This window comes from Cervus canadensis, chromosome 18 (assembly GCF_019320065.1).
Source record: "Cervus canadensis isolate Bull #8, Minnesota chromosome 18, ASM1932006v1, whole genome shotgun sequence".
Classification (NCBI taxonomy): domain Eukaryota; kingdom Metazoa; phylum Chordata; class Mammalia; order Artiodactyla; family Cervidae; genus Cervus; species Cervus canadensis.
Window position 1 is genome coordinate 41883375 of NC_057403.1, and position 27182 is coordinate 41910556.

Consider the following 27182-nt stretch of genomic DNA (forward strand, 5'->3'; position numbering starts at 1 on the left):
TTCAAGGCAGAAACTAAGACTCAAGAAGAAAGGAAACCTTGAACAAGACCTTGCAATTAAATAACAGAAACACTGCTGTGGCTCTTTCCATGGGACCGAGGGACTCCAGCTCACCCACCCAGAGAGTCTCTTGCTGATTACTTTGGCAGCTGTGACCTTTCCAGCAGATGTCACCTATGCCCTGCAGGGAGCAGAGGTTTAGACTTTCTACATTTCCTCTTTGAGCTGGGGCTAGGGCTGGGGCTGGGGCTGGGGCTGGGGCCCCTCTTTAGGCTCCGCTAAAACAGCCCGCAAACACAGCCACTCAATTAGTGTCTTTATTCGTACTCAGTGATTTTTCCCACGGGGAAACTGTTGAAGGGACAGAAGGGGAAGGCTGGGCGGGGGGAGCCATGCCTTGGTTTTCCTCCATCCAGTGAAGGAAGTGACAGAGGAGGGAAAGAACTAAAGAGAGTGACCAAGGGGACCATCACGACGTGGACTGAGATGCATTGTGCAGTGACTTCAGACAACCTGAGTCCTTCCGTCGGCAAATGCAATGTCAAGTGGAAAAGTAAAAAAAAAAAGATCCAAAGAAAAGAACAAAGTGCATACAAAGCAAACTGCTAATGTGGGGATGGTTCTAAGGCAGCCAGCAGGGAGAAGGCCAGGTGTCTGGGGTGGTCACCCGGCCGTGCCCCTCTCCCACTGCCCCATGCCTGGCCAGGCTGTCGGGCCACCAGTGCCCTCTCGACATAGTCTCTGTTGGCTCCACGGGTGCTGTAAAGCCACAGAAGGTTGTGGAAGGAGGAGAGCCTGAAGCGTGGCAGCACCAAGGCAGCCCAGGCACGACTGCATTGAGACTCTCAAGGCATCTCTTTGGGGGTGGCTCTGGAGGGCCGGTGAGATATGGAGGGGGAGGGACACCCAGGAGGGGTACAATCAGCACCTTTACTTGAGCACAGGGCAGAGCCACTCTAGGTTTTCTTAAATTACCAGGTGGGGGTGAGAAGGCTGAGTAATTACAGAACCGCGGGCTGCCCCGCCCACCCGGGTCCTTCCCTGGCGCTCAGGGCCCGGGGTGCAGCAGGTGATGGAGGGGCAGGCCCTGGGGGAGGCGGAGCCAGCTCAGCAGCCCAGCCAATCGGATTTGATGCTTCCGAACTTCACGCTCTTCAGACTTTGGTTCTCCAACTTCAGGTAATAGGCGCCCTTGAAGAAGTAGCTGTGACCTGGAAAGAGAAAGAGAAGAGCCTGTGACCAACCCATCCTCAGACATTATAGCACAGAGAAGGTTCCTGAGAGCTTTACAAGTCTGCCTGTCATAGGGAAGATGTTTTTAGTGTATAAGTTTTTGTGTTTTTTTTGATGTGGACCATTGCTAAAAGTCTTTCTTGAACTTGTTACAAAACTGCTTTTATGTTTTATGTTTTTGGTTATTTGGCCAGGAGGCATGTAGGATCTTAGCTCCCCAACCAGGGATTGAACTTGTACCCCCTGCATTGGAAGGCGAAGTTTTAACCACTGGACTGCCAGGGAGGTCCCTAGGGAGAAACGTTTAAATCAAAGAAGGCCCCTCTGAGGCTGGAGGAAGGAATTAAGCTCTCTGAGTCCCTGTTTCTTCATCTTTCAGATGTGGATAAAGACACCACCTCTTAGAGGTTATGGTGATGATAAAATGAGATGATATATGCTATTATTAATATAAATAATAGTACTGGGCTGAGTACAAGCATCAAGCTGGGCACTTTGCATTCCTAGAGGTGGCAAAGCAAGAGACTGCTATCCCTATCAGATGGCCCACATGTGGGTTTTATTTAATCCACACAAGTTTTCTGTTTTGTTTTGAATAATCTGGAAATTTCATATGAAAATATGGATTTCTCCCTTCTTTTTAAAAGAGCTAGAATATCTAATAACACTACTCCCCTTTTCTCTCTTTTTTTGGGAGGCCACACCAGGTGGCATGTGGGATCTTAGTTCCCCACCCAGGGATCGAACCTGCACCCCCTCTGCAGTGGAAGCATGGATTCTTAACTACTGGATTGCCGTCCCTGCTCCCCTTTTCTTGCAGGGCAGAGATCATCAGAAGCAGAGAAGCAGCTGTCCCCAGAAAACAAGCCATGTGCTCTCTCTGATGCTCCACAGACCACATCACTCCCTGCTGTCTGCCTTGCCTGCTTCACTCATTAATGCACCAGCTTGGCCCCTCAGGGATTTGGAATTTCTTACTCCTGACACATATGACCTCATTTACTTCCTTTCAACCCCCTGGCATACAGGAGGTGCTCAACAGATGTTTCTTTCTGAAGATAATCCTTAACCTGACACCTGGCTGTACTCTGCTTTTTCTTGGACATGTGAGAGGTTTAGTCAGGGCCATGTGCTTAGCATGTGATAAGAGCTCAAAGAGCATGTTTGTGAAATTTCATTGAAATCTCCTCTAAAAAGCCAAACTGGACTCATTTCCAGGGCCCTAGAGACCTCCCAGAAGACTCCTCAGGAATCTGGTTTCCAAACTCCAAATTCTAGCCTTTGCTGGTTTGGTTGTTTTATGCAGCAAAGGAACAGAGACAAATGGACTATCTTTGCCACCAGAGCATCAGGGCCTGACAAAGTTGGTCCTGTCTCAAATGGAGCCATCCTTCTGCTAATGGGAGGCAGTCACAAGGCCTCCTGTGGAACCCAAAAGGGCCTGGATCAAACCCCAGAATGAATCCAGGGCACCGAGCCCAGGTTTCTCGCCCCCGGCAGGCCTCCCCTCCTCCCCGCTCTCTGGCTCCAAGCTCTGCAGCTGTGAGGGGCCTTTCTGGGTCTTACTGCCTGGAGCCGGCTGAGTGAGCAGAGGTCAGGGGTCTGGATGCCTTCCCAGCGCTGGGCTGAAGGGGCTGGTTTGTTTTCCCGGGGCGCAGCCTGCCTCCCCACACAATGAGGGAGTGTGTGCTGGTGAGGAGCGGGGCCCTGGCTGGGGGCAGGGAGTCCTAGAAAGCGGCCAGAGGCCTGGGCAGCTCACCCCCGCCCTGCAGGTCCAACACAGCATCCAGGTTATCGGGGATGGCGTTCCAGGCGTCGGCGATGAGCTTGGGGAAGCCGGGATCCATTTTCTTCTTCACCTCATTGTATCTGCAAGGAAAATGGCCGTGGTGAACCAGTGGGCCTCCGTCAAGGCCAGCCCTTCCCCAGCGTGACCGGAGGGTCTGACTGATGGCTCCTGGGTGAGCCTGGGAGGCCAGCTCTAACCCTTCAGGGAGGCCCCTGACTGGAGCTGAGGGGCAGGGAGTCAGACCTGGGTAAATCCTAATTCCACGACTCACTCATTAGGTGACTTGGGACAGTCCCGTAAAAATAATCTTATAATTACTGCTAACGTTTAAACAGTGTTACCCACCTTCCATATACTTTCTTAGTCAATCCTTATGGCAATCCTATGATAGTTACTACCATAATACTCATTTTATATACCAGAGGCTTAAAAAGGGGACCCAGTTTCTAACTGGGAGTCCAACTCAGGCCTGTCTGGCTATAGGATGGCAAATTTCTCTCTGAGCCTCAGTTTTACCATCTGTTAGATGGGCTATATTTAATGTATTGATATTTAATTATCATATATATGAAATGGAATAACACATGCAAAATGCCTATCACAGTATCCGAGAAATGTTAGTTCCCTTAGAAACTCTGATCTCTGCAAACAGCAAACGCTGCAAACAGCGTACAAACAGCACTGGACCAGGAGCCCAGAGACAAGGTCCTGCCCATCACTGCTCGGCTTGAACAAATGCTGCTGCTTCATCTGTCAAGTGAGTTGATAGTCCACATCTTGGGCAATGATCTCGTCTGGGACATGAGGTTACAGTACAAGGTGGTGCATGAGCTCCCTGTGAGTCACAAACCAACTTCCTGTCATCTCAGTCCCAACGGCAGCGCCCAGGGCAAGTCGTTATCCGGGGCTCTGCCTTTAATTTGTGTAAATACCTGGAGTATTAGTTGGCATATTCCTTTCCTGGCCAGCAACATCTGTCTTTTTCATTTTAATTTTGGGAGAACTTTTAAAAGGCTGGGGTCATTTTGATTCCACTGCTTCTCCACTTACACTCCATCCACTTATTATTCTGCAAATATTTAATGACCTTCCACTACGTCGCTGTGGATATTGTAATAAACAAGATAAAGTCTTGCCCTCATGGTGCTAATTTTCTAGATAGATCTGTGTTTTGAATCTCATTCTGGTGACAGCCCAGTACCAGCCTCATAGCTGACTCTTTTCTTCCCCACAGCCAGCTTGACCACCTGCAATCCCAGAAGCCAAAAACACCTTCCCCTCTGAGCCCCCTTCTATAGGAGTCTTCCCCCTCTGCCCATCACCCTCAGAACTGCCAGAAATGCCTTCCATAATCCCATCTCTGTCATGAGACTTCTTGCAAAACCTAACATGCTTCCTTGTGACCTGATTTACCAAAACCAAGTTTCCCAGCTTGGGAGGATTCCAGCATCCCATCCACACCCCCTCCAACTACACTCTCTGGAGTGACAATGGCTTGGAGCTGGTGTGCCCTTGAATTTGCCCTCACTTCTTTCCCACTCTACCCAGAGGGCAGGGAGGGCAAGAATCAACTGAGGCTCAGAGAGGTGAACCAATCTGCTTCTAAGTTCTTTTCCTCCAGGAAGAATACAGCATGGAGGCATCGGAAGATGCTGGCTCTGAACAGGACCATATGTCTTCACACTCTGTCCCCAGAGCTTCCTCCTACAGTGTTTCCTTCTCACTGGGACACTTTTTGAAAGGTTTCTCTGTGACCCTCTGACCTTCTCCTCTCTGGCTGTAGAACTGTAGTGTACAGTAGGTGTTACGAACACAGATATTTGTGTCCGAGATTTTTCAAAGGTATATCCTTGAGGCCACCTGGAAAACACAGCTAATAATAGTGGTTACCTTAAGTGAGAAATACAAGTGAAATGCATGGCTCTGGGATGTGGTACAGGGCCCATCATGAGAACCATCACTATTTTATTTGTACATGTTTATATCTCCTCCCTTCATAATACTGTAAGTTCCACCAGGCAGAGAGCAACTATTTCTTTTTTCTCCTTTTTTAAAAAAAGTTCTGTATTATATTCATTTCTTTGCCATGTGGGATTTCAGTTCCCCGACCAGGGATCGAACCCATGCCCCCTGCATTGGAAGCAAAGAGTCTTACCCAGTGGACCACCAGGGAAGTCCCAGAGAGAGCCTATTGCTTGACCACTATCTTCCAGCACCAAGGTAAATGCCTGGCACATAGGAGATACTGAATGCATTTTTCTGGGCTTAGTGAAAGCTTCTAGAAGCAAGGGCTGAGCACTCCCTGGAGTTGTCCAAGCTGGAAGTAGCTCCTTGTCCTGTATCATTCTGGAGCAATTTCTCCTTTTCCAGCAAGGAGGCCTGGGCCTCTGTAGATTCTACCAGGACCAGTGTCTCAGGCTCATTAACTACCTCTCCTGGGAAAAAGAACTGTCTCCTTTAGAAACCCCACCCAGAACCTCCAATAGATGTTTCAGTTCTGCTGCTTTTAAGGAAGATTTACAGAGCTTTCCCTGTGGCACAGGCTGTCTGTCCCAGATCTAGGCTTCGGCAGGTAGGCTTGCTATTGAAAGGGACTAGAAAGCAGGTAACTCTGCCCAAAACCCAGCAAGGTGCCTGCACATCCTGAGCATCAGTGTGTGTGTGTGTGTATATGCGTGCATATACACACATATACTCATGATTACACATGGACACGTCTGTTCCCATATGTTTACATTCACAGTGTGTGTTGCAGGATGATTATAAATGTCCTTTCCACACTGATTCAAAGACACTGGGGCTCTCTGATTCTAAGATTTGGAGATGCAGTAACTGCTGTGCCTAGATGCCTTTCCACACAGTATGTGCATGTGCCTGGGAGTGTTACGGAGCCTGTGGGCGTAGCGCTGTGGTTTCCTGGCTGTTTCCTTTCCTGAGGCTTGAGATATCAATCAGCTTAAGTTGCTAAGTATCTTAGCAATATGTCTGGAATTCCACCCTGACACGGCAGCTGGGGACATAAACAGCTTCTGAATGCAGGGCAACTGGGGGCAGGTGGTGGGGAGGAGGGGGGAGGACAGCGAACTCTGGAGGGAAGCAGGATTGTTCCAGGGGTGGCAAAGGTTCAGATGCAGACACAGGAGGAATGTGAGAATGCTAGGATGCAAAGAGGAAGACCATCCCTTCTCCACTGACCCAATGACCCTGAGGGTACACTGCTGGGGGCCCAGGGTTAGAAGGCAAAAGAAGCAGTTAAAATCCTATAATCTACGTAATCGGCGGCCAACACACTTGCCTACAAATAACTTAGGCAAGTTAGTTCATCTCTTTGGACCTCAGTTTCCTTATCTAGGAAATGGGAAGATTTATAATGAAACTCCTGAGATCCAGGCTGCCTGTCACTAACCTTTCCTGGATATTGGACTCCCTGGCCCTCAGCCCTGACCGTGGTCTCTTAGAATCAGACCCTTCCCTTTAGTTTTAAAATTATTTTTTAAAAAATTTATTTATTTGGTTGCACCGGGTCTTAGTTGCAGCATGCAGGATCTTTTTCAGTCTCAGGAGGCTAGATTTTTAGTTGCAGCATGCGAACTCTTAGTCATGGCTGTAGGATCCCTGACCAGGGATTGAACCTGGGGCCCCTGCATTGGGAGCATGGAGTCTTAGCTACTGGACCCACCAGGGAAATCCCTATACCTTTCCCTTAGATGAGCTGGGGCAGAGAGCTACATGTTTCCAAACTGGCTTCCTGCCAGCCTGCACCCACAGCCAGGGGGCCTGTGGAAGCTGGGCCACAGGGAGCTGCTGCTTCCAATAAGGCCAGATTTGGGTGCTGGCTCCTGTGAGTACCCATCTCAGTTTTCATCCCGTGTTTGCCCTCTGCCATCCCTGCCTCCACCACTCCCATCTCTTGAGACCCCACTACCTCAGGTACAGTGTAGAAAAGTGGAGAATAGCATGTTCTCTGGGAGCCAGAATTCCAGGGTTCAAATCTCAGCCTGCCACTACTTGACTGTGTGACATTAAGCCAGATACTTAAACTCTCTGAACCCATATCCTCACCTGTAAAATGGGAAGAATAATAATACCCACCTCATACATAGGATCAGAGTAGCAGCTATTATTTTTATTTTTATTACCCCCTTCTTCAGTGAGTCACCCTAAAATACAAAGCTCCAGACCAGGCAGTCATGAGCCCAATCCAAAGACGTCTGAGCAGGGAAAGGAGGCCCTAACCAGAACTGTACCAGTAACGTGCCCAAGAATGGTTCGCCCTTTGGTGACTGGTCAGAGGGCCCATAGCCCTGGCGGATTAGAGACCAGAGAGGGAGCGTCCACAGCCCGCCAGCCTCTGAACTCAACCCAAGAGGCTCAAGGCCAATGTCTTCTCTCTGTCGACACGGCCGGCGGTGCGGCTGTCCTTAGCACCGCCCTCCCTTACCTCCAGAATTTGTCTCCGGCGAAGATGTATGTCTTCTTGTTCTTGCTCCAGTTAAAGGCAGCATCCACTTTCTGGACATCACGGGGGAGCCCCAGGCTGGTCAGTGGCTTGGGGTACCCTCGCTCCAGGGTACTGGCTGAATAGACCCAGTATTCGTTCCCTGGGGTGAAATAGAGGGTGCGTTGGCAGCAAGTGCCCAAGGCTGTTCCTCCCACCACCAATCTGCCAGTGACCCCACTGTGGCCTTTCTCAACGGGGACATGAGTTCTGCTCACTTCGGGATTCAGTGCCCAGAATCAGGGCCTCCATTTAAGGCTTCACAAATTGGTTATGGAAAGTCCCTGGCCAAGAAGGTGAGCGGGAGTGAATCCCACCCTGGCTTCACTCATCAAGCCAGAGATTCTAAGTGCCATGATTGCCGCGAAGAGGCGCCTTTTTCTAATTCGCACAAAGGTCCCCTGTGAGCCAGCAGCTGCCCTGGTCACTCTGGGATGGAGGAGCTGGGGAGTCCACTGGTAAGCACATGCCCACAGTGCTGTCTGAGCCTTCAGCGTCAAGGAAGCTGTCCCTATGACCGCATCTCAGCCTTCACCCCCCAACCACCACAGCCCTTCCTGCGGCCCCTCCGAACAGCCTGTTTTTCTGTCTCCCCTCCTGGTTCATGAGCTCCCGGAGAGCAGGGGTTGCAGCCCTGGCACATGGGAGTTGCTCGAATAAAGAGTAAAGGAGCAAGGTTTCCCAAATGTTACCCATATGGCCCTGCTGTTGTTTAGTCGCTAAGTCACATTAAACTCTTTTGCAACCTCATGGATTTGTAGCCTGCCAGGCTGATCTGTCCATGGGATTTCCCAGCAAGAATACTGGAGTGGGTTGCCATTTCCTTCTCCAGGGGATCTTCTCGACCCAGGGATTAAACCTGTGTCTCCTGAAATGGCAGCTGGATTCTTTACCACTGAGCCACCTGGGAAGCCCATATGACCCTACCTCAATGATTTTTACCACTTAGAGAGACTCCTCACGGGCCTTCCTGGTAGCTCAGTGGTAAAGAATATGCCTGCCAATACAGTTCAGGAGACGCAGATTTGATCCCCGGGTTGGGAAGATCCCCTGGAGGAGGAAATGGCAATCCACTCTTCCTTGGGAAATCCCATAGACAGAGGAGACAGAGGCAGGCTACAGTCCCTGGGGCTGGAAAGAGTCAGATACCAACTAAACAAGAGTCTCCTCATACTATTACTTAACTCAACATTCTGCTTTCAAGGAATTCATTTTGAAGTCTACAGAAATAAGTGTAAACATTAAAAATAAAAACAAATCCGTGTTTAAAAAATTCTCACTAAAACTGTCATCTGCCAAAGGCACCAGCATTAGGAAGGTATTAAAGACAGTAGCACTGAAGTGTCATTTTCCTCTGGAAAACGAATCAGAAAGATTGAAAAATAAGTAAAAGGTTACTGAAATGCTCATTCTGTGAGCCCATGATGGTTGATGCTGGATGTCTGAACCAACCTCCCAGATGATGGTTGAAAGAGTGGATCTGTAACCGAGAGGGAGCACCCCCCGGTGTACAGGAATCATGGTACAGCGCCCCCTGGAGCCGAGGGCCAAGAGGCTCCCCTCCCACAGACCTGCAAAGAATACCGCCTTCTCCTCCTGTGGGTCTTCGTACACAGCATCGATCTTTTCCGGTAGCTCAGGCCAGAATGTGGCTACCAGCAGGGGCCCTGTGGGCTTGTCACGTGGTGTCACGGTTCTCCAGATGAACCTGGGTGGGGGAAGGGGACACAGGAAACCACACCCTCAGTCCCTCGGTAGCTGTAACCACACATGCCTCCCCAAGCCCACTCACAAACATCCCAGGACAATTCCTTGGCTGGGTAGCAGGGAGGCAAAGTCAAAGGAAGGGTGGAGAAGGACTGGAGAATGAGCAGAGTCCCCTCAGCAAGACACCAGAGCAGAGAAGCAACCACTTTGCTCCCCCTCCTGCTCCCTCCTCCAGGAAGCCTTCCCTGACTACCTCTCTCTCCATATTGTGCTCTCCCCGCTCTGAGTCTCTCAAAACTGGCAACACCAAGGGCCTGTAACAGTAGTTTGATTGTTGTTGTTTTTTTTTAAAGTGTTTTATCTTTCCTGCCAGATTAGAAGTCAATTGAGGAAGGAGCTGATGGCACTCAAAGGCATTTCCCGAATTGAAGTGATGGATTCATGCACTTTGGCAGGAGTAATAAAGTGTGTGTGCATGCTCAGTTGCTCAGTCGTATCTGACTCTTTGCAATCCCATGGACTGTAGCCTGCCAGGCACCTCTGTCCATGGAATTTTCCAGGCAAGAATACTGGAGCAGGTTGCCATTTCCTCCTCCAGGAGTAATAAAGAGCCATCATTTATTGAGGGCCTACTAAGTGCCAAGCACTTCATGTGGCTTGTAAAATGTCAACCTTACAATATTATAAAATAATATGCACTCTTGGTGGTCTAACCAGCACCTATTATTTATTTCCCTATAATCCTTCCTCACAAAATACCCACACTTATGGTCCTTCCTTTCCTATAGATAGATCCAGTCCCCATTCTGATGAGTTTAAGCTACCCGTTCTCAAAGTGAGATCTCCAGACCAACACGTGGAACTCATTTGAAATGCAAATTATTGGGCTCCACTTAGGACCCATGAATCATACCCTCTGGGCTTGGGGCCCAGTAATCTGTGACTTAAAAATCCTTCCAGCCGATTCTAATGCGTGCCAAAGTTTGAGGACCACTGATCTAATCCTATCAGAGCTTAGCATTCCCCGGCAACTGTTATTGATTCAGCAGTGGCCATATGTCCTATGTTGGCACAATAAGATTGAAGACATACACTTGTTTTTCACATCTGGAGATCTCTCTCTCTCTCAATTGCTCTTCTGCTGCATGTGGGCAAGGAAGTTTACAGCCCCAATTGCCATTGGAAGTCATCGTGTGACCCCAAGGGACGCAGCCTTAGGACGAAGTCAATGCCAAGGACGGTAGTGGACAAAGAAATCACTGAATCCGTGACCCTCTTTCCGCCCCTGGAGGTAGCCCTACCCCTGGACTTTATACCACGTGGGAATAATTTCTTTCCATTGTTTAAGCTGGTTTGAGTTGGGATTCTTTGTTACTTGCGACCAAAACAACCTGATACAGGAAAGTACCATGATCCTTACTTGGCAAATGACGCTCAGAGAGGTGGTGGAATTACCAGGATTCAAATCCAGATCTGACTCCAAAGTTGAATTATCCTTCAATACTGCCTTTCTAGTCCCCCACAATGCCCAGAACCAATTTCTGCTTATGGTCAGTGTTTAAATACTTACTGATCAATTCAAGGAGCCCATTAAACACTCATCAACTTCCTTTTGAAAGAAAGTGGGATGTGTCAGACCAGGGATGGCTCCGACCTGGGCCCAGGCACCACACCCTTTCCCAGCTCTGTACTCAGACCCACCAGTGTGGTTAAGGTCTCCTTAGAGAGAAGTGCAGCAGATCAAGGGTGGTGCTGGAGCGTGGGTTCCCTGGGCTCACCTCCTCCCCATCCCTGAAATGAGGGCTGCAGGACACACTGAGATCTGTTGTTCCATGTCCTGGTTTGGGCATTCGTGGACTGATGGACCTGACTTCTCACTGCATTATGGGTCTCATCTCCCTCTGGATTCTAGCCATCTATCTCCCTACTGGCATCTGCCCCACTCCTCCCATTCCCCCCCCCAGCACCTAGCCCAGTGCCTGGAGCAGAGGACCCCCTTCACAAGAGTTTGTGGAACATCTTCAGCCTCACCAGGCTCTCCTGGGATAAGCCAGTAACTTTCGCATCTCTCCAGTTTTGTTCTTGCAATTCCCTCATCTCAACCACGCTCCCACCCTGCCAGCCCCATCACGTCCACCTGCATCTGCTTCTTTAATGTTCCTGCTTGGGTATCACTTCACCTGCGGAGCCTTCCTGGACTCAGATATGTCCACAAAGTGTTGTGCTAATATCTCTGCAGTCACGTCTCTTTCATCCTGCCATGACGGTCCTCTCTGCCTCTGTTCCCTAAACCAGATGAGCGGCACTCAAACTTTAATGTGCATCAGAATCATTGGGAAAAAAATTTTTTTCTTTTTTTGGCTGTGCCTTGCAGTTTGTGGGATCTTAGTTTGCTGACAAGGGGGTGAACCCTCGCCCTTGGCAGTGAAAGCACAGAGTCCTAACCACTGGACCACCAGGGAATTCTCATGGGGAAATTTTTTTAAATGCACATGCCTGGGACCCATTCCCAGAAATTTCAGTCAGAGGGCCTGAGGGTGGGGGCAGAAACTTTTAACCCTCACACTCTAAGTGATTTTTGTTGGGGAGATTCATTGACCTTTTTTTGAGAACACTAATCTAGGCATTGGGCTTTCCTGGTGGCTCAGCGGTAAAGAACCCACCTGCCAATGCAGGAGACGTGGGTTCAATCCCTGGGTGGGGCATATCCCCTGGAGAAGGAAATGGCAACTCACTCTAGTATTCTTGCCTTGGACATGCCATGGACAGAGGAACCTGATGAGTTATGGTCCACAGGGTAGGAAAAGGATCAGACACGACTTAATGACTAAAACAACAATCTAGGCATTAAACAGCCCCTCTGCCCACAGCACAAAACACCTCACCCCCAGATCCCAAAGTTTAGCAAAGTATTGGCACAGGAGAAGTCAAGTAATTGTTTGTCAATAAGAACAGCTAGTATGATTAAACACACTTAGTCTGTGTCAGGCATTGTTCTAAGCACTAAGCTCATCTAACCCTTAAAACAGCCCTTTGAGATAGGTTGGACTATTAATCCCATTTTAGAGATGAGTAATTTGGGAAGTAAAAAGCAGATACACAATTAGCTTACCTATAATTGTGCAACAGGTTAGTAGCAGGTCCAGGATTCTAACCTAAGCAATCTGGCTCCAGAACCATTCTCTCAACTATTATGCTCTATGGATGGACAGATAATGAATGACTTGATGATGCACATGAATACATAATGATGATGGATGGACAGATAATGGACGGATGGGTGGATATTAGATGATAGATGCATGATGGATAGGTAGAAGAATGGAAGGATGGGTGGATGGATGCTTTAATGTAGTTGTAGATTTGTTGCCTGCCTCCAGGACAGCTGGGTGATTCACAGCCCTGGTGGATTGAGTGGGGGCCTTTATTTATAGCCTGAAGGACACCACCTCTCTGCCTGTGGTGACTTATTCCCTATACATAGAACATTTGAGGTCAAGGCCATTCCAGGAGAAGGTCTGTGGTAGATGGAATCATTGTTCCTAATTCTTCCCTCCATCCCTGTTTTAGAAATCTACATCCATGTGTGAGGTCACACGACTGTGCAGTACCATCCCCAAGAGTGGGCTTGGCCATGTGACTAGCTTCAGCCAGTGAAGCTATGCTCACTCAAATATGCTCAGAGTGGAGGCTTTAAATATATTTGTGTGGTCTGATCTGGCCTCCTGTGCTCCTGCCATCTGTCACGAGTAGCTGCTAACCCCAGGAGAAGGAGTGACATGCAGACCATCCCTGCATACTGCAGCCCGAAGCCAAGACACCGAGGAGACCCACAGGCTAGGAGACAGCACAGGAAGTGCCTGTTGCAATAGCACCAAAATCTGTTGGACATGCAGCAAAAATGGGTCTCATACCGGCCATTCTGTGAAGCCCCCAGTGGGGTCCTTGAGCAAGAGATGGGAGCATGAGAATAATGGAGACAGGGCAGAGGGCAAGGAAGCCAGCTCCTACACTCACCGGTCCTTGAAGAAGAAGATCTCCCCACGGATCTGAGAGATGCCGTCGAAGACGATGTCCTGTTTGCAGAGCTCAGGAGTGACGGGGCCCAGGGTTGGGGTGGGGCCGGTGCCAGTATCAATGTCAGGGGAGGCCCCTGGGGGAAGACACCCGACCTCAGACTCTCCCCAGCCCCAGGCGTTCTCCCCCACAGGCTGAGCCCCGAGACTGGCCCACCCAACCTGCTAATGGTCAGAAGAATAGTGTTCTGGCCTCGGTGTCAGCCCAGGAAAGACAGGGGGATGAGGCCTGGACTTGGAAAGAAGACTGAACAGAAACCAGAATTCTGTGGTCCTTCACCTTGTATGAATGTTCTTCCCCGACATCCCCTGAATCAGTCCTCTCTATATCCATCCCTAAGAGGTAGGCATCGTCTTTACTCCCATTTTACAGATGAGGAAACTGAGGCCCAGACAAGTTTGTATATGACCTGCCCAAGGATTTAAACCCAAAGCCCAGGTTCCTGAGCCCACAAAGAGAGTCAGAGTGGTCAGAGGGGAGACCATGTGGCCAGCACCGAGGGTGTGGCAGGCACCTCCTTCACTCCTGAGGGTAACCAGCCACAGTTTAGAAGTGAGGAAAATGAGTCCAGAGAGGTAAAGACTGGCTCCATTCCTTGAGCTGGTGAGTGGCAGAGGTGATGCTCGAACCCGGAGCCACGCACTCTACTGCAGTTCTTTCCCAAGTCCTATGCTCCCCACACTTTGTCGCTTCAGAACCACTTTCACGATTTCAGCCTTGTCTAAGTATCACCAGTACTATTATATGTTGATTTATTTTTAAAAACGGAGTCACTTTGTAAACTCTGGTCTCATTGTAAGCATTAATATACATAAATCAATGGTTTCAGGTACTAGCTGTACTGATCCTATTACACGTTAAAATAAAAGAATTGTTTGGAGAACTAGAAGCTTTGCACTTCTGTATCATTAAGGTCATTCCAGGTGCTGGGAATTTCTACCCTGTATTTAGCTATTAATACTTCTCCTGGATTCTAAACCTCACTTGGATGCGTGAGTCTTGTTGACCTTGGGGCTAGAGGGTTCCACCTTTCTCAGACCTCAGCTGACTCGCCTAGAAAACGGAGAGCCCATTTCTGCCCCACCTGCCTTGCGGCGTGGCTGGGGAGCCAAGGGAGGCTCAGACACTGGTGTTATTTGGAAAGGAAAGGGCTGTCCGAGGGCCCGCTTGGAGTGATGCTCCAATATCCCCAGACCAGGTTAACACTCCTGCCCTTGTCTCCTGCAGTCCCAGACCTGGCTGGTTCCACCCCCTGGCACCTCACCCCCAGCGACACGACCTCCCCAAACCCCTGCCCCAGGGACCCCAAGCTGAGGCTTACCATAGAGTTCTTGGATGCCCTGGATGTCATCGTGGGACAGGCGGAAGTTCTTAGTATAGGTGTAAATGGGTGCCATCAGGGCTCCAGGGTCCTGTGAGTGCTCCAGCCCCATTGCATGGCCAAACTCATGGGCTGCCACCAGGAACAGGCTGTACCCTGAGGGCCGTAGGGACAGGAGCGGGTCAGAAGGACAGGGAGAGAGATAAGAGAGAAAGTCAGACCAGGGGATTTCCCTGGTGGTCCAATAGTTAAGACTCTGGGCTTCCAACATGGGGGGCAGGGGTTTGATCCCTGACAGGGGAATTAAGATACTACATGTGACTCGGTGCAGCCAAAAATAAAAAGTAGTAGTAGTCAGGCCTGGCTCCGACAACTGTGACATTTGAGGACATCTCTATGGTATGGTTCAGAGCATAGAAGTGGCACATATTGATGTTTTCTTCTTCCGAGAATTCTGGGGTTAACAGACTGTACCTTTTACTATCAATTAGAGTCAACCCAGGTCCCCTCATCCCTTCCCATGTAGACTGCACATGTGCTATAGAGAGGAGCATGCAGTACTGGCAAGTCCTTTACTTAAAGGACCATGTGTTTAAAAATCCCATTTCCTGGCTCTTCATTTTCTCTATAAAGAACAAGTGCAAAACCTGCTCTGCAGAGTCTCCAAAGAGGAAACCCTTGGTCCACCATTTCTTCCCCAGGGGAAGCTGTAAAAAGATGCTCACTTGGAGTGGTTGCCCAGGCTCAAGCCAGACAGTGGGCAAACCCCATTGTTGCACTCGGTTGTGTATCGAATTGTGTCGCTGCAAAGACACATTCAGGTTCTAAGCCCACATACGTGTGGCTGTGACTTTATTTGGAAATATTGTCTTTGCAGACAAATTAAGCTACAAGTGAAAATGAAGCCATACTGCAGGAGGGTCCCCCCTTAATCCAGTGTGACCCACGTCCTTAGAAGATATATAGAGACGTACATGGTCAAGTACAGCAGAGGCAGAGATTGGAGTGATACAGTCTCCACAGAAAACGTAGCCTTACCCACACCTTGATTTTAGACTTCTAGATGACTCCAGAAGTACAAGGGAATAAATTTCTGTTGTTTTAAGCTATCTGGTTATGGCGCCCTAGGACACTAACACGGGCTTCCCTGGTGGCTCAGTGGTAAAGAATCCACCTGCCAATTCGGGAGATGCAAGTTTGATCCCTGGGTGGGGAAGATCCCCTGGAGAAGGAAATGGTAATCCACTCCAGTATCCTTGCCTGGGAAATCCCATGGATCAAGGAGTCTGGAGGGCTACAGTTCATGGGGTCACAAAAGAGTCGGACACAACTTAGAAACTACACACAGCAAGAGGACATTAATACACTGCATCCTCCCCCAACCAAGTACACTATACGTGCTCTGGAGCCTTAAACCACTCCGGCAGGTGGAGAACCCCACCTTTAGATAGAGGCTGGAGCAGAGCAGGTAAAATCAGGGTAAGTCTTAGCATGGCACTTGAGGGAGGATAAGAAAAACTCCCTTGGCCAGCCTGTCAGCGGGCATTCTCCAAGTTCCATCTCAGTGAGAGTAAAAAAGAAGAAAAGTAACTTAAAAAGAACCTGCCCTAATACTGGCTGGCCCGAGCCCAGCATTCTCACCTGGTCACCTGGGGCCTTGATCCCAGTGACACTGGGCCCTGCAGCCTAGAGAGACTCCCCGGTGCCCCCAAGGATCCTGTTCACTGCAGGGACCACACAGTAAGGTCACAGCCTGTGTCCTAGCCACTCTCTCGTTCAAGCCCGTGAGCCCTGGAGGGCAGAGAGCTGTCCCTGGCAGCTGTGTTTTCAGCACCCAGTACTGACAAGGACCCCTCCACTCACAACCTGGCAAAGGATAGTGCCCATGGGGCAGGGAGGGCCGTGAGGGCTTCCCCATTCTGCGTGGAGGGTGGGGAGAGCAAGGCCGAGGCGCCTACTGTATTCCTCTCTTCTGCCCACCCAGCTCCCTGAAGGCAGCTCTCTGCTGGAGTGGAATGTCTCGCAGGAGAATCATCTCTCTGGAGCAGGGTCCCTGCATGCAGCACTGAGATGTTTGGGGGTGTGACAGGCCCACCGGGGCGGGTAAAGAGGTGGGAGGGGAAAGCAGCACCTGCTAGGGAAAACTGACTCCCACCCAGGAACTGGGCACTGGGATGGATCGGGTCTTATTGTGGAGGCCACCTCTTTGCCCAGAGAAGCGGGGCTAAGCAGGGAAGCGGTCCCCACCAGGAACGGGCAGAGTCACTACTGAGTGGGAGGGTCGGCAGTAGAGATGCCGGTAGGTGGCAATGGCACCTACCTATGCCAGGGCAGGCGGGTGTCTAGGGGGCGGTGCCTATGGCTGAGGTGGGTGGGGACTCTGGACGGTTTCCCCGCCCACACATGGGCGGGGCCGGATGTGCAGCTTCTCCGCCCTAAAGCCAGGGCTCCTCATACCTTGGTCCGGGCAGAAGCCCCACTTGCGGTCATCGTCGTAGTTGGAGGTGGTCGCACACCACAACTTCCCATCACTGCGGCCAGCGCTGGTGCAGCTCTCGTGCTTGTTGCCCAGGAAGGTGAAGGGGAAGACACATGGGGCACCTTCCGAGTTCCCGCCCACAGTGGACATGGCTGTAGGATCAGGGACATGGGTCAGCGGGAGGCAGGCGGTCCGAGGCCACCACCAGGAGCAACGACAGGACACGGACATTAACAAACCAGACTTACTGAGTGCTCCCTCAGTCCGGACCGCTGGGTCAGGGGCTTTATACCCATCTCACATCCTGGCCCCCCTTAAACAACCCTGTGTGGTAGGGACCCTAGGTCACCTCCTACTGCATAGATGGGAAGACTGGAGCTCAGAGGGATTAAATAACTTGCCTAGGCAGTGCTGCTAAGAAGTGGCAGGGCTGGGATGCAAACCCAAGCAGCCAGACTCCAGAGCTTTTTAAATTAGCTTTCCATGGGTGGGGCCATGGGGGGGCCAGAGGGAGCTGGGCAGAGCTGAGGGTGCCAACACCCCTTCCAAGACCAGGAGCTCCATCACACATGGTCCAGTGGGAGACTTACCTGTGTCCTCTGCAGAGAGTAGGGACTTGGCAAATATCTGTTGGAGGAAGGAAGGGAAGGAGGGAGGGAGGGAGGGCAGGCGTTCTTATTGAAACACAAAGATCAAAAGATACAGACTAAGACAAAGAGAGGCAGGGAAGAGAGACCTTGAGATGAGAGACAAAGACCAGGGAGGCTGGGAGAGTGCAGGTCATTCTGAGCAAGTCCTGGGCGGACCTGATCTTAGGCATCACCAGCCGATTCAGCTGAACTGGCCATGGGTGTCCATGCTGGGCCAGCCGCTGAGCGTCCTGACTAGCACCCCCTGTCCTGGGGAAGCGGGGTGGGGAGGGCGCTCTCGTGGGTTTGCTATCAGAGGGTGGGGAGAGGCACGACACCCACCCGTCTCTGGGCAGAAGCCATACTTCTTGTCACGGTCGTAGTCCTCCGTGGTGCCACACCAGCGGTAGCCGTCCGTGCGGCCCTCCGTGGTGCAGCCGTCGTAAGACGTGCCCTGGAAGCGGAACGGGAACTTGCAGGGCTGTCCGTCAGCATTGCCACCCATGGTGAACAGGGCTGGGGTGCAGGAGAGAGGGGGAGGGTACAAATGTGAGGGAGATTGCCCACCTGCTCACCTGAGCATCCACTGGGCAGCACCTGTGTGGATGCAGAGCTGGCTGCCCACGCCCACTCACACCAGGGAAGTTGTAGCATTGGTAACATATTAAAAAAAAACATCTATACTGGTTGGTAAACTGTTGCTTCTCTGAACTTCTGGGGGTAAATACTCCTTCCTCCCTTGCCAGCCTCATCCTTTTCCTTGGACCTTATGGACTGCCCCGCTCTGCCCCAGCAATAAAATAGTTAACCCCTGGCACATAGTGGGGGCCTCCAAACCCTACCCCAGCCCCAGGGTCACCATCTACTCTGCTTGGTTGATATCTGCATCCCTGCAGATTGCTAAATATATCATCCAAGGTGGGCAGGATGGCAACATCTTTCCATTTGACCAAGAGGGAAACTGAGGTTTGAAGAAAGCTGGCTCCAGAACTACTCATGGCCACCTAAATGGATGAGGGTTGTAACTGAGAACTATGAAACACACTGATCTCCATCTCTCCCTTCCTCACGCTGTCATTCACGCTTGCGCACACAGAGAAAACTTCACCTCCTTTCAACCCCAGGCGTTTTCCCAGATGCTGTGGTCCCTGCAGGAGGGAGAGGAGAGGGAGGGCGGGAGGGGGAGGTGGTATCTTTGCGAACTTTTTAATACACACGCCAGGCTCCCACTCTGACCGCCCCAAGACATGGGCCATGACTGGAGGGTTCAGGGGAGACAGTGGGATTAAGAGTCTGGGCTTGTCTGTCTTGGGTTCTCCCCCTGCTGCCCCGCACCCTCATCCACCCGAAGCTACAGAATGGTGTGTCTTTGGATTTGCCAACTAGCAAAACCACAAGTGCGTAACAAGGACCATCTGTGAACAACGGTGCCAGAGGTGACCTCACCAGCCCCCGTTAACTCCACCATGGCCAGAATCAAGCCCAGTCCCTGGCCACCCCCACAAGTCTCAGGGCCCCTTACCCTCATGCTCCCCTCTCCCCAACCCAGTGACCTTCTCCTGGAACGCCAGAAACAAGGGGGCTGACGGAGAAGACAAGTTGCCTTGGTGGCCTCGAAATGGGAAAGGCGAAGTGTTAACCTCGATGGAGACTAGTCTCCACCTTTGGCTTCCCATCAGCGGCATTTCTACCACCCAGGAAGCCCCCATCTCTTCCCAAATCCTGCCCCCAAAGAGATGGAGGGAAGCAGACACTGACTCAGCAGTCAGGAGGGGCTGAGTAACCAGAACCTCTGCCCCAAGACCCAGACACGTGCATGTTGTGCGTACTTATATCTGGCTAAGGACCAAGCCAATGGTTAATGTCCAGAACAGGGAAAAACCCTTCCTCAACTTATGAATTACAGCTGTTTCCCTTCTATTATCAAGACATTCTGTTCTAAACACAGGGGTTGACACATGGGAGGTTAACGCCATCCAAATCCCTACTGGGAAATGCAAAATACATTAAATATTTTTGGTTTTAAATACTTCTGACTTATTAATAGCCAATGCCTTGAACTTTACTTAATAAAAAGTACTGCATGAGTTTTGGGTACTAAAAGTGTAAACAGGAACACATTTAACTAGCTCTTTGTTTCTTTCCTTCTGTCAACAGGGCTGGTACCTAGGGTTCAGTTGCAATAAAGTCAGAAAGATTCACAAACGTGTAAAATTACAGCTAAGAAGACAGAGGTATCTATAGATCAAGGAGTCTTTATGGGCTAGTAAGAAAAAAGTATTTTAAAAGGTTTTGGATTTTTTCACATTTTCTCCATATCTTCTCAGTTTTCAACCTCCTGAATCATTAAACCTGATGACTTGATAAGAGTATAAGGTTATATATGCTGTCCTTTCATGATTTCTGATTATGAAGTATGTCAAGGATAAATTAAAAAGAATTGAGTGTATATGTCAATACCCTCTCCCTTTAAAAAAAATTTCCCTCTACATTGTTTCAAAATATCTAGAGCTTATGTCTCAAGCACTGACAAAAACACACACATAAATACTAGGTCAAACCTAATGCCTTTGCCAAGACCCAGAGATGCAGCCACAAGCAAAGACAGATGGAGACCAAGAAAGGCAGATGGAACAGCCCCCAGACACACACACTCAGAGTCAGCATCAGAACCAGAAGCAATGCCTGAAATCCCCCAGGTCGGTGTCCCCAGGTTGGGTACCGGCCTTAGTACCAATCCCATTGTTAGGCTTCTGATTCATCCCAAGGCTCTCCTCAACCCTTGAACCTCCAATTCTGCTAGAGGGTAGAAAGTGATTCTCAAGAGACCCACTGGGCACTTTAATCATTCTAAGTTCATTTTAATGTATGTTGGAAAAAATAATTAGCCCATCAAACTGATGAGTTCATAAATATTGCTATTGGTGAGACTTAATAGCAGGAATCGATTAAATCAAAAGAGGAATCGATTTAATTGAAGTATTAAGTGAATAATGGAACAGATGAGAAGGGCCCAGTGATGGCTCACACCGGGACATGGGGGCTGAAGGAAGTTGAGGGGACACTGGGTGATTGGCGGTGCCAGGCCTGGGGGTGTGGAGGCCTGAAGCCAGGAGGACACTCACCTTCATGGGGGCAGAAGCCATACTTGCCGTCCTTGTCAAAGTTGTAGGTGGTGGAGCACCAGAGGAAGCCATCGCTGCGGCCCGTGTCTGTGCAGCTCGTGTACTCCTTCCCGTTGAACAGGAAGGGGAACTTGCAATACTCCCCATCAGCATTCCCGTACTTCACACGGACCACTGAGGAGCCACACAGGGTGGAGGGTGAATCTCTCTAGGCCTTTCTTTGGAGACCAGGATTGTGACTCATCGGGGTGTGTGACCTCCCTCCCCTTCCCATCTGAGCAGATGGATGGGTCTACCAGTTGCCAGGGAAGCCACAGTCTTTGTTGCTAGGTGACAGGGAGGCATGCGGAAAATCGGCGAGGAGGCTCTGGCATGTAGATGGTCCTATTCTTACCTTGTCCTTCTCCCAGGGTCCACAGCTCATCGTCGTCGAAGTGGGAATCTCCCCCAACTCCAGGGCCCGGGGCGAAGGCATGAGCCAGGAGCCCGTCTTTGCCATCAAAAGGGTACCCATCTCCATGCTCTGAAACACACTGGATCTCAGCTTCTAGCTCCCCCACTGGGGGCTGAACCCCAGCTGCATCTCATCCATGGTTGGGGTCCTTCAGCCCATCTACCCTGTGTCCCCTTCCCTCACCCTGTTGGCTTATCCAGGACTGAGGACACAGCAAGCCAGTAGAGTGTTGCTGACTTCACAGTCAGCATCCTAGGGTCTACACTACTCCCTCAAGTCTACACAGCCCTCAGAATCTCTACCACCAACCTTCGTTGTCCATACCACTGTTGATGACACTACACCTACCCACATACCTACACTGCTACACCAGTCTCCTCGCCACCACCTTCATGTCCCCAGGGTCTATACCAACTACCTTCACATCCTCTCTTAGCCGTATCACCTCTCTTCAAGTCATATTTTTCCCAAAGGCCACAACACTAGTGCTCATAAACACTTTGCCACCCAGGGCCATACCATCTACCCACATACCTGCACTGTCTCCTGTGCTACTTCCCCTCATCACATTCCACTCACAACGTCTACACTGTTTACCTTCCCGTCTACACTGCTGTGTTCCCATCCCAACCCACACGGAACCCTAGACCCCGGCATCCAATCTACTTGCTCTCAAGTCTACACTGGTCCACTGTATCTGACCCAGTTTCATATCTAGAGGTCCTCAGCGTCTACGAGTGTCATCCAACAGAACTTCTTGCCATGATGGGAATGCTCTTTGTCCAACTTATTAGCCTCATGTGACTACAGGGCACTTGAAATTTGACTAGTGACCAAGAAACTGAATTTTAAATTATATTAATTGTAACTAATTTAAGAGTAAGTAGCCTTGAGGATCCAGGGGCTACCACATTGGACAGTGTGGGGAGCCCATTTGCTTTTAGTTTCACGCCATCTCCAGGGAGTCAGATCATCCACTTCCCATCAATGTGGCTTTCCAATGTCTGCTCCAGTCTACATCACTCTAGAGTCTGCATCTTCTGCCCTCCTAGCTAAGCTGGAAAGGAGACACCCCCAGGCCTCTCTAATATCCAGACTGCCCCTTTACACTGACCCCCATGCGCCCCTCCTCTGCCTACCCCAGCGGCCGAAGTTGATCATGATGTCAGCCTCTCCATCATGGATCCGAGAAAACCGTAGCGGGGTCACATCACTCCAGACTTGGAAGGCACGAGCGAAGGCATCATCCACTGTCTGGGGGTCCAGATCAGGTGTGTAGCCAATGATCCTGGAGGTGGCAAAAGCGTGTGAGTGTGTGCAGGTGTGCAAAGGCATGTGAGTATGCCTAGGCCTACAAGTGTGTACGGATGTGTGCAAGGGTGTGTATATGTGACTGTGTGTGAGTGTGCACAGGTGTGTGAATGTGTGCATACATGTGACATGTATGTGTCTGCATGAGTGTGGATGCACATGCCGGCATGTGTGTACATGTTAAGCAGAGCTTCCTAGGAGAAGAGCCCACCAGAGCACCTCGAAGTCCTGCAGAGCCTTAGATCAATCCATATGGATAGGAATGTAAACAGTGCATTCCAGGACCCAGCCCAGAGATGTCACCCTTGGAGTGCAGCAGGAGCCCTACAGAACAGAGCTCTCAGCCCAGTTAACAACCAGTTACAACTCTATAGCATAAAACCCAATTATCAATAGCAACCAATGATCAAGTTCTCGTTACCCATCCCAATAACCTCATTTAATAATGACAATGACTAGTATTGATTATGGGCGTCTGTGGTGGCTCAGATGGTAAAGAATCTGCCTGCAATGCAAGAGACCGAGTTTGACCCCTGGTGCGGGAAGATCCTCTAGAGAAGGGAATGGCTACTCCCTCTCACTATGTGCTAGACACTGTGAAACCCCTTTATATACGCGGTCGACTTCCCAACCGACCCATCAATAAGGTTTTGTTTTAATTCTGTTTTACAGAGTGGAAAGCCAAGGGTCAGAGCACTGAAAAGGAAGTAGTTCAATGCCCCACAGCCAGGAAGGGTGAGACTCAAGTCCTGGTCCGTTTGACTCCATTCCTAAGAACTTTGTACGCAAACTCCTTAGGATGCCAAGTCCTCCCAAGATCCCTCCTGGGTCCCCAGAGAGGGGAGAAGACCACGCCCAACGAGACACAGTGTCCCTTGGACCAGGGCCCGCCCTGCCTCCCACAGCCCTGCCTTGGCACCTGTATGTGATCTGGTTCTTGTCCCACTTGGGCTTTCGGGGGAAGAAGTTGTAGTTGGCCACGTCGGGGTTGCCGCAGCGCGGCTTCCGCATGGTCTCAATGGTGCTCTGGTCCAGTTCACCTGTCTGGGGTAACCCGAAGAACTTCTGCATCTTCTTCAGGGTGTCCTTCAGCACAAACAAGTTACAGCTCTCCTTAGGGCAGCCGTAGAAGGTGTTTAGGTATTGCTGGAAGAAATAAGGACCCCGGCACAAACAGCCACGTTAGGATGGTATAGTATTGGCCAAAGGAATCAGCACTGGGTAGAGTCCCAGGTTCCCAAACCACTAGCTAAGTGACATACACACTCCCAGAGGGCCGCACACTCCCATTAGCCGAGTGACATACAAACTGTAGATAGTGTGGTTTGGGAGTACAAGTTGGGTGCTCACTATATGCCCAGGTACTGATGTCAGCATGTGTTAACTCATTTGATGCTCATTGCAGGGACTTCCCTGGTAGCCCAATGGATAAGACTCTTTGTTTCCACTGCAGGGGGCATGGGTTTGATCCCTGGTCCAGGAACTAAGAACCCCCAACGCTGTGCAGTGTGGCAAAACAAAACAACAAAACTGCTCATAGCCTCTATCATGTAGACATTATGACTATCTCCATCACACAGAAGAAGAAACTAAAGCACAGACAGATTAAGAAGCTTGCCTAAGATCACCAGCTCTCAAATGGCAGGGTTGAACTGGGACCCAAGTAACTGGCTCCAGAGCCCAGGCTTAGAACTGTTACCTCTCTACTACCTCTCTTTACCTCCATTGTCTCTTTTAATCCACCAAAACGCTGATGACAGGGGGATTATTTCCCTCACTTTTCTTAAAAGGGCTGTGTGCCCTGGGCTCCAGCAGGGGACAGACCTGGGTTCAAATCCTGAATATGCCATTTTCCCAAAGAAAACAGCTCTGTTCTCAGGGACTGTGCAGCTGGCTCAGCTCAAATGGAGGCCAAAACCAAACAGTCCCTTGCAGGGGGTCAGAGACCAATCAGTTCATCTATTTATTTGACAAAACTTTTTGACCCCTAACAGGTGCCAAGCCCAGTGTTACTGGGCTAAGGGTCGAGTGGTGAGCATGACAGATGTTTCTAGTCTCAGTCTAGGGTTCAAAACCCAGTATAGGGAGGCTGATGGATCACAAATAAGTGAAAAATTAAATATGTGATAGGAATGGTGGGGAGAGCCAGGAGACCTTATTAATGGGGCCCTAACCTTGTTTAGGAGGGTAGTTAGGAAAGAGGAAAGAAAGGGTATAATAATATTAATAATAAACGATAATAATAACATACAATGACTAACAGTTATTGAGTGTTTTCCATGTCCCAGGTACCCTTCAATGTGTCTAAGATGACCTCTCCTTTATTTTCCTTTATTTATTTTTTGTGGTCATGCCACGAGGCACACAAGATCTTAGTTCTTCCACCTGGGATCCAACCTGTGCCCACTGCAGTGTAAGCATAAAGTCCTTATCACTGGACCACTAGGGAATTTCCTAAGATTATCTCTCCTTTAACCCCAAGACAGGTACCCTTATTACCCTCGGTTTGCAGGAGAAGCTCAGAGAGAAGTCACTTGCCCTAGATTTACTAGGCCAGTTGGTTAGTGCACTCCCGATTTGAAGTCAGGTGGTCTAAGTTCAAAGTTTGGGTTCTCATGCCCTCCAATGCATGCCTCTGGGCAACTTGGACCTCCATAGGTTGTAGAAGGTGTGGGGATCCAGGTAGCTTTGTGACTGATGCTCCAAAGCTCCACTTTCACCCCCAACCACAGCCCCATCATTATGCAGACCAGCTCCATTTGTCCACAAAAGGCAGAGACCTAGATGCTGGAAAAGGGGCAGGGGTGGTGTCATAGCTTGAGAAGGAGTTCCCCGGGTGATCAGGTGACCAAGGGCGTGACGATCCTGTCCTGGACAGTCTGGGGAGAATAAGGGCTTTCTAAGGCGGTTGACTTAGTGACTAAACAACAACAACAACAAAGGGTGGTTGAAGCAATTAGCAGAGCAGATGTGCGCTGGAAGGAACGTATTGAGGGGCCCAGACCCAGCCGGAGTCTGGGTCTGGGGACCCAGGGGGAGGGGCAGTGCCCCTCCGCTGCCCCCATCCCTGTTTGTGCAACCTCTTGGCGGAGATGCCCCTCGCGCCAGGCGCGCGCTCGCAAAACATCTGAGCTGCAGCTCGGAAACCCGCCAGGAGGGAGGGCTGCCTGGCTGCTCTCCCACCCGAGCCGGGCTCAGTCCGCCCCCGCCCCACGCGCCGGGGCCCTCGTGCTGCCCCTCCCTCCGCCCTGCTGGCCAGTTCTCTCCCTCCGTCGGCCTACTCCTTTGGAGAAGTTCGAGGAAACTTTCTGAGGTCCAACCCTTGACCCTCGTTACCAACTTGTTCATTGAGCCACCGAGAAAAGATGCGCTGGTCGCTTCCCATCGGCCCCAAATACTTGCCAAAAGGACCCCGGAGAGGTTGGTCCAAGGGCCCCTCTCCAGATGTGTGCAGAAGGTTCCCAGACATTGGCCAAAGTTCTGCTTTGCCCAGAGCTCCCACCCTCACGTGTGCAAAGGTTTAACCAAATTGTGTGTCAAAGGGCCCCTCTTCCCTAAGTCCCACAGGGGTTTCAAGGATCCTCCACTGTTTGCAAAAGAGACCCCTTCAGGCTTTTTGCCAAAGTCCTCCCAGGACGTTGGCCAACTGGCTTTGTCAGCCAACCCCCCCCCCCCGATGTGTCCAAGAATTGTTTACAAAGCCGCCCCCCTGTTGCCAAATCCCAGATCCTTGTTATTTGCAAAAGGGGCCCATTCCAGCGGTTTGCCATAGCACCTCGGTTCCTGACCCTGCTGGTGGCTCGCCCCCGCTCTGGGTCCTGAAAGTTGCCAAGCTGTTTATCAAAGGCCTTCTCCTCTTAACCGCAGCTCCACCACCCTCCTTCGGCGGTCCAAAGACCACCCCGCGCGGTTCATGAAGCCCCTCCCCCACGCTGTAAGCCCACTGTGGGGTGGGGGGAGGGGTGGCCCTTCCTCCCGCTCCAAAGTTTCTCCAAACTTGGTTGGATGAGGCTAGCGTCGCAACTCACCACAGCCAACTCTTTGTCCGTTTTGGGGGCGACATCGCCAGGAAATTTGATGATGGGCGACGGCGCGGCGGCGGCGCGGCCCAACAGGCAGCCCAGGACGCAGAGCGCCCGCAGAGGGGCGGCCAGCGCGCGCCGGGACACTCGCGCCTCGGTCATTGAGCTCCCGGGCCCCGCGCGTCGCCCGGGGGTGGCTGGCTCGGTGCGTGTGGCCGCGTCGCCGCCTGGCTGGCGCCTGCTCCCCCGCGCGGAGCTGCGCTCCGAGGGGCTATTCGACTCGGTCTCCTCGGCTTTGCCCGGCTCAGCAGCGCATGGCCCGGCCCCCAGCCCACTTCGCCGCCGCCTGCTCTCGCCCCGTCCTGGCAAAGACTTTTTATGTTTAAAGCTCCAGATGCGTAGCCTCCAGCCACCGCCGGAGGAAGTCTGGATGCAGCGGAAACAGGGGCGGGCAGCCGCCAGATGTGGCCGGCTGGGCTGGGAGGACGCTGGCAGGGCTGCGGCGGGTGGGGTGGGGGGGCGCTCGGGCCCGCCCCT

At 50.9% G+C, this 27182-nt stretch overlaps 1 protein-coding gene across 1 annotated transcript; it reads right to left on the reverse strand.

Moving 5' to 3' along the window:
• Positions 1–299: 299 nt before the first annotated feature.
• MMP2 (matrix metallopeptidase 2) lies at positions 300–27152 on the reverse strand. Its single transcript, XM_043434828.1, has 13 exons — positions 26652–27152; positions 23543–23769; positions 22452–22600; positions 21253–21381; positions 20859–21032; positions 18076–18249; positions 17083–17256; positions 14626–14781; positions 13245–13380; positions 9092–9228; positions 7464–7623; positions 2993–3102; positions 300–1211 (listed from the first exon to the last, which is right to left on the reverse strand). Exons 1-13 carry the CDS (start codon positions 26805–26807, stop codon positions 1108–1110), a joined length of 1986 nt encoding a protein of 661 aa, XP_043290763.1. The 5' UTR covers positions 26808–27152; the 3' UTR covers positions 300–1107.
• Positions 27153–27182: the final 30 nt, after the last annotated feature.

Bases quoted from the DNA above. Each gene is read 5' to 3' on its own strand.
- MMP2 (XM_043434828.1), bottom strand. From the start codon at position 26,807: ATGACCGAGGCGCGAGTGTCCCGGCGCGCGCTGGCCGCCCCTCTGCGG. The intron at 22,601-23,542 runs GTGCCAAGGCAG...TGCCACCTCCAG, and splicing joins AAGAACCAGATCACATACAG to GATCATTGGCTACACACCTG. The intron at 13,381-14,625 runs GTAAGCCTCAGC...GTCTTCCCCCAG, and splicing joins GGGCATCCAAGAACTCTATG to GGGCCTCCCCTGACATTGAT.